This window comes from Chironomus tepperi, unplaced genomic scaffold (genome assembly GCF_022539635.2).
Source record: "Chironomus tepperi strain 1889 unplaced genomic scaffold, CSIRO-AGI_Ctep_v1 contig_465, whole genome shotgun sequence".
Lineage (NCBI taxonomy): Eukaryota > Metazoa > Arthropoda > Insecta > Diptera > Chironomidae > Chironomus > Chironomus tepperi.
Window position 1 is genome coordinate 1,085,478 of NW_027226587.1, and position 7,691 is coordinate 1,093,168.

The following is a 7,691-nucleotide window of genomic DNA, read 5'->3' on the forward strand; positions in this document are numbered from 1 at the left end:
TTTAACGAACTTTTTGATTCGCTTTACGTAAAGAATTTGTAAAATATTTAATTTTGAGAATAACGTGAAGCTTTTTTAAGGATGAGAAGAAGAAGATGAAGTTGAAAAAAATGAACAAAAAATTTAAGATGTAAGCTAAATCATAATGATAATTCTTAACATAATTATTTTGTTTTAATGAATTAATTATAAATATTGTAAGAACAATGGTATTTTTACATTTGATATGAATTTATTTTAAATTTCACTAGTCAAGTTGAAATGAAAAAAACATTTTCAGTACATAATACTTGTGTCTGTAAGTAACGAATCATGTGAATCTAAAAATGAAATAAAAATAATTAAATAAAAAGAAATATAGATACATTTTCTCGTAATTTTGTATACTTTTTTATGCAGCTACTATTTTATTTATTTATTTACTTTTCTCGCTTCTATTGTTCTGTATGTCTAGCAATTTTTTTTATAGATTCGTTTCCACTTTATTTAATATAGGTATTTTACATCTGATTTCGTCTTGTCATTTACTTAGATTGTGAATAATATTATAATAATTATGTGTATCCATAAAAATAAACTTTGAAGTAAAATCTCAACAAGAACAAAAAAATAATAAAAATAATAATAATAATTAATCAACAGTTTAAAAAAATAGTTCTGCAAACTTAACATTATGCTCATCACTCATGTCCAACTGTTTTATTAAAACGTCGACAATTTCTGATTGTGCAATTCCATCGTGAGCAACTTTGGCTGATGTATTCTTAATAAATTGCTCGTTCATCATATAATTGGAGCTATTAGTCAACCGACAAATGTCAACTGCTGATTTTATGATTATACGACGGTAACAACTAAATGCTTCATATTTTCCATGTATATCGGTAAGCTCATTAATCATTCGTAGATCGTGAACAATTAAATTTAGGAAATAATAGAAACTATTGAGCTTTACGGCGTTTATCGATTGACGCGGCGACGATGGTACAGATACATTTGGAAGCAAATATAGAGCAAGGTCATCTACGTTATTGATTTTTCTATCATCTGGCAGGCCACAATTAACGAATTGATACAATTCATTTAGATTCGTGTCGTGAATATCAAAATATTGCAAATCAAAAAGTTTCGTCAAAACAAAATGACGATGATGATAGGCGCTATAATCAGCTATATTCTTTCTGATAAACTTTTCTGTCTTGATAATCTCATAACTTAACAAATTTGGTGCTTTTTGAAGAACCCATTGACGATGATTCCAAGCATGATAATTACTATTTTTGCGTTCAGAACATCTTTCACATAAGCTTATTTCTACTGCCCAATCTATAGCCTCACCACCTATATAAACATGAATTTTTTGTTAGACATTAAGGTAGAAGAATGTGTAAAAGAGAAAATGTTTATTGACATAAATATTATGCAAATATGTTTGACTTACTTTGAAAGGAATAAAGCCATCGTCGATAGAAGAAAGCTTCCGAAGACTTGGGTTTCTTACTTAGCACCAAATGTGAGAATTGAAATTCTTGAGTTAAGCTTAATTGTATTCTTTCAACTAATTGTCGTCTAACATTCCAAAATGTCGCAACATCTGGATTAATCAGAATGGCACAATTGAGATATTTAACAATTGTCAATGGATATCGATTGAGTTTCCTCTGATTAATTATATATTTATGTGCATGTTGATAAACATATTTTAAACACCAACTTTCAATTCCTAAATGATGATCGACAAGTCGTACAGGGCTCTTATTCTGCTTAAAAGGTACGGATATTATCTCAAATGATTGCCTGAAAGTCAAATTAATTAAAATCAATTAAGTAGCGCAATTCATTTTTTTCTATGCAAAATTTTAAAATTTCTTTAAAATTCACAAAAATTACGACTTACACAGTAGCCTGTGGATCATTTATCACCTTATTCAGTTCGCTTATCACCTTTTCGCAAAAGACTTCATTTTCACTAATATCAGCCGTGCTCATCTTTCAGAATTTTAAATATTTTAAGCGAAAATAGACTTTATGTACCAATTCATTGCGACAGTCAGTCCAAGGGTCAGACACTCGATAGAATATTCTGCAATGTTCATGCTGTAAAGCAGTTTTTCAAAATTTAAAACGTTCTCTTCAGGTACAGTAACTTTATCTTATAAGAATATTAACAATTCTCACTTTTTATGTCTTGTAAGAAAAGAAAATTGTGCAAATTGATGAATTCTTGTCAATATTGTTAAAAAGTTTCCAATCCTTGGAAAGTTGTCAATTCAAATTTCAAAAAACCGTTACGAAAAATAAACAAACTTTTTTGTTTACTGAACGTCATCATTTGTTCGCACTGAACGCACTTCAAAATTCGGCTTTTTTTCTGAAAATTTAATTAATCGAAAAAAATCGTTTATACGACGTTTTAATAGTGATTAAATAGTCAATCATCGAACAAAGCATAAGACACAAGTGAATATAATCATATAAAACAAATTATGAGCGATTTTAATGGTAAGAAATTAAATTTTATTTTTTCCTTATTAACATTTTTCATCGGTTTAGTTTTCCGCATAAAAACAATACATAATTAAATATTTAAACGTTCAACTCATCATATTTGATGAATATAATTGAACTGGAATAAAATTGTGCTGAAATTTGCAGTAAATAATCAAAAACAAACAGAAAAATTTTCATAGAAAATATGAAGCGCTAATGAGCCATCTTCAAAACCGCGTCTATGCGTATTTTATGCTAAACATCTGCTCACACTTTGTTTTTCTTCTCATTTCCTTTTTCTCTCTTATAGACGATAATAATAAAATGGACAGAAATGTTGTAAAGCTACGCGGATTACCTTGGGATTCGACACCAGCCGACATTCTAGATTTCCTTAAGGATTGTGTTGTGGTCAATGGCGAAAAAGGTGTTCATATGGCAATTTCCCACAGAGATGGTCGTCCAAATGGCGAAGCTTATGTTGAATTGGAAACGCCTGAAGACGTTGATCGTGCTTTTTCGTACAATAAGAATGTCTTGGGTCATCGTTACATTGAAAGTAAGTGAAAAGTGAAAGTTGCTATTTTTGCAAAAACTGTACTTAAAGGAACTTGTTTCCCTTACTCTATTTTATAGTCTTCAACGCTAAACCGGAGGAATTTGATCAATGCTTAAAAAGACAAAATGTAATGCAACAAGATACATTCATTAAATTACGAGGCTTACCCTTCTCATGTAAATTGGAAGAGATTGAGCAGTTCTTTGAAGGTAAAATAGACATTGATATTAAGTCATTAATGCTTCAGATATTCAGTTGAAATGCATGACTGCCGTATGAGATGATTTCTTTGGGTGAAATTTCATTGATTTTGTATCATTAAATTATATTACAAATATGTCGAATATTTAAAGGCATGGGGGGTTGCGAGATGATTTTTTTCCTTGAATGGGGCATTCATGGGGGATCTTATGATCGCATTCATTCGGATAAAAATCGCAATCTTTTTACCTTTAATAGCTTAAAAACTTCAAAATTATTAATTATGGTAATTTGTATCATGTTGAATTCATGTATTATTATATATTTTTGGAGAGTAGACTGATGCTTAGAATGTTATGATGAGTTTAGTATGGTGTATTTTAAGTATGTCACATGTATTCACATGATTCAATTATCTTATTTGTAATTTTATTTATTAGTTGTATTATTTTTGGTAGTGGGTCCCGCTTTCTCAATTTTTTGAAAGTAATGATCTTTTTTGCAAAATCCACAAAAATATTATTTTCATAATTCTACTTTAATTTAAAAAATGTATAATTTGATGGGATAAAAAAATGAAAAAAAAATTTGTTTGTCGAAACATAAAATAGGGCTGGAGATTAGAAATGGAAAAACTGGTATTTATATCGTGTATGATTCTCATGGAAGGATGACGGGGGAGTGCTTTGTACAATTCAGAACCAGCGATGATGCAGAAAATGCATTAAAAAGGAATCGGGAAAAAATTGGGCACAGGTCAGTTCGCCACGATGTTGGGTATTTTTACACATTTATTTACTTTGTATAAGCCATAAATTTTTTTTTATAAAAAAATATGAATTACAAACTAAATTTTCTATTGATTATACTTCCACCAAAACAGTTATAATTTTTAATTACTTACCGAAAAAAAAAGATATTTTAATCAAACTTACAATTTTCATCTTACATTTTGTCCTACACATCCAGATCATAATCCTGCCTCAAAATTCTATTTTTTAATTTTTTGTATTTTGGTTATTTTGGCTGTCTCAGATCTTTAATTAATTTTATTTTAATTTTCAATAAACCAAAAAGAACCCTTTTCCAATCACATCCTGAGACGCACATTATGAGAATTGCAGTCATATGGTTACATAATTATGGTATTACAGCTGTGTGACTGATGTACGAAAACTACATAATTGACGTACAACAGTTGCATAACTGAAGTATGGCAAATATACAACTGGTGTATGACACATACACAACTGCATATGACAGTTGCATGACTGACATAAGACAGTTAAATAATTGACGTACGACAGTTGTATGAATGACTGATGACAGATACATAACTGTAGTATTACAGTTGCATAACTGACCAATGACAGTTACATAAATGTCGCGCTACAGTTGTATGACAGTTACTTAGCTGACGTACGACAGTGACACAATTGACAAATGACAGTTGCTTAAATGACGTAAGACAGTTGAATGCTGACATATTACTGTTATTCAACAGGATCAGTTCTAACTATATGACTTTCATTCCTATAATGTGCCGCTCAAGAGTCACACAAAACAAATTAATAATAATTTTTCTCTTTAATGATTTTCATCAAATTTCAATACAAAAACTGTTCTAAAAATCTTCTTATCTCCCCAAAACCATAAACAGATACATTGAGATCTTTAGAAGTTCAGCTTCTGAGTGTCGACGCTCAACAATGCTATTCAATCGCGGTGGTGGCGGCGGTGGCATGAACTCTGGTGGATTCGGCAATGATCGTATGATGAACAGAGGAGGTGGTCCTGGCCCGAGAAATAACAGAAACTTTAGAGACCGTCCTTATCCCGATAACAATTGGTCAGATGGTCCTTGGAGAAATAACAATCGGGGAGGTAATAACGGAGGTGGAAACAACAATTTCGGCAATGACAGTTTTGGAGGAAACAACATGTTCAGTAGTGACAATTATGGTGATTTGACAAATTTTGCTGAAAAAATTCTAAAGATGAATGATGGATTTTCTTTAGATCGTAAATGGAACCAAAACAGTAATGATCGTGGTAATGGCGGTGGAAATAATTTTGGAAACTCCTTCGGATCAGGCGGTAGCGGAGGAAGTGGATTCAATAGCTTCAGTAATAACAGAGATAACAACTTCGGTAACGATCGTGGATTCAACGGAAATAACAATATGGGCGGTAATAACATGAACAATGGTGGACGATTCTTGGTCCATTTAAGAGGTAAATAATGATTATTTTATGATCAGACTTGAATGATATTATATTTTGTGTCTCATTTAGGAATGCCATACGATTGTAATGAAATGGAAGTTCATCAGTTCTTTGCTCCATTGAAAGTTGTCGATTGTGAAATCATTTACGATGATAGAGGTAAAATAACTGAATTTAAATGCATTAATTATTCAAATTAATAATTTCTATTAACAGGACGTCATAGCGGCGAAGCTGATGCATATTTCTTAAATGTTGAAGACGCTCAAGAAGCAATGAAAAAGCACAAGGAAAAGATGGGATCTCGCTACATTGAATTATTTGCTAGCAGAAACAGTGGACGCGGACGATTCTAAAGACACAAATTTTTTTCACGCATCTCAATACACTTTTACTTACTTATTCACGTCATGTCATGACTTTTTAGCATGCTTGAAACTTTTTTTTCATTTTAAGTTTTTTTATTTTGTATTTTCTGAAACGTTTTTTCTGTAAGATTTGCATTTTCTTGCTCATATTTGATGAATGTAACAAATAATTAAGGAAACTTAATTAATGATTAAATAAAGAAAATACAGAGTATCTGAAATAAACTCACAACAGGTAGATTTTAATGGTAGTTTCTAATTTATTAAGATTTGAGCTCGAAGTCAACTCGATTTTTACAGGAAGACGAGTCGACTTCGAGCTCTAATTAAGATCCACAGATTAAAAATTGTTTGGAATTGACAATAAATTCATATAATTTTCTCAAGCATTGCACACATTTGTTCAACTTTTCTTGTATAACGATCCAGTTCCTTCTTTACTCTGTCGAACTTTTTCTTATTCCTTTCTAGTTCTATTTTAGTGTCATAAATCGTCTCTTTTACATTCTCTATTATTTCATCAATTTTGTCGTCACTCCTTAGAATAAAATTATGCTTCCTCCGCTGATCGATTTTCTCTTTTGTCAATTCTTTATATTCTAAATTCTTTTCGTCGATTATTGTTTCGTCCTTCTTGATCTTGCTATTTAAAGTTTCTGCTTGTTTTGTTAATATTTTGTAATTTTCTTCCAAAATTTGAAGTTCCGAAAACAATACCTTAAATTTTTCCATTCTTTTGTATTAAATATATACATTAATTAGGATTATTACTGTCTAGATGATTATAAGCTAGTTACCTGATATAATTTGTCACTAAGATTTAACAGTTAAGACAGAGAAATAATTAAATTTTACGTCAACAAAAAGAAATTTGGTTAGTTTTTCAAAAACGGTTAAATAAAATTTAAATTTTATTAGTTGAAAATTGAACGAAACATTCAAATTTGAATCTCAAAAAGCCGGTAAAATTTTTTTGATTTTCAACAACGTGACAAAAACCGTTAAATATTAAGGCTATCATGCGGCATATGAATGAAAAGAGAAATTGGATGGACTTTGATCATTTTACTTTCAATATTAATTATATATTTAAAAAGTAAACAATATGAGTCAGCTGAAATTAATCTCAAATAGTAAAATGACAATGAAATAAACAGGACAGGTCAAGAATTAATCACAATACAAATGCATCGCATGCGGTGCCATAGTCGATTGACACCGAACAGTAGCCAGACATTCATGTTTTTTCGACGAGTGTTATGCAGCATTGAGGAGAAAGAAAAAAAGCATTAACGCAGCACACATCAAACAAAATGTTAAAAAAAAATCATAACAACTTTCAGCTGGTTAGTACATACGTTATCATTCATTCGGAAAAGATTGTTTTTTGTGTCGACTGAACAATAAATAAAATGTGTGAAAAAATATTTTTACTAATTCACAGCGAATTTACTTGAATGTAAGATTGGTACAGGATAGTTAATAGTTAATGTAAATTGTTGTATTAACGTCAAGTGTCGTGGAATGTTTGGAAATTGATAGTTTTGAGGATTTCTGAATGAAAATTAATTTCTAGAAATTTCCAAATTTAATGCAAATTTAAGTGCAAAATTTTAATATTTGTCAGCAATAAGTCTCCAAATTATACACTTAACGATTAGACACACACGTGGAAAAAAGTGATGAAAATCAATCAAGAAAAAGTTATTAAATTAAATTAATAAGTGATACACAGTAACCGTTAATTGCGTTATCTTATCACTGATTTGAAGTAAAGTCCTAACAACAATCATCTGGATTTTCATTAATAAGTGTGCGATTGTTTTTGTATTAATCATAAATCACTC

The 7,691-nt window shown here is 30.3% G+C and overlaps 2 protein-coding genes across 2 annotated transcripts; one reads left to right on the plus strand and one right to left on the minus strand.

Moving 5' to 3' along the window:
- Window positions 1–362: 362 nt before the first annotated feature.
- temp (protein prenyltransferase alpha subunit repeat-containing protein tempura) lies at window positions 363–2,075 on the minus strand. Its single transcript, XM_070651582.1, has 3 exons — window positions 1,898–2,075; window positions 1,442–1,797; window positions 363–1,341 (listed from the first exon to the last, which is right to left on the minus strand). Exons 1-3 carry the CDS (start codon window positions 1,987–1,989, stop codon window positions 644–646), a joined length of 1,146 nt encoding a protein of 381 aa, XP_070507683.1. The 5' UTR covers window positions 1,990–2,075; the 3' UTR covers window positions 363–643.
- A 257-nt stretch (window positions 2,076–2,332) lies between these two features.
- On the plus strand, window positions 2,333–6,076 carry glo (heterogeneous nuclear ribonucleoprotein glorund). Its single transcript, XM_070651650.1, has 8 exons — window positions 2,333–2,502; window positions 2,801–3,049; window positions 3,127–3,258; window positions 3,862–4,006; window positions 4,911–5,212; window positions 5,270–5,485; window positions 5,546–5,635; window positions 5,693–6,076. The coding sequence occupies exons 1-8, from the start codon at window positions 2,487–2,489 to the stop codon at window positions 5,830–5,832; spliced, it is 1,290 nt and encodes a 429-aa protein (XP_070507751.1). The 5' UTR covers window positions 2,333–2,486; the 3' UTR covers window positions 5,833–6,076.
- The last annotated feature ends 1,615 nt before the right edge of the window (window positions 6,077–7,691 follow it).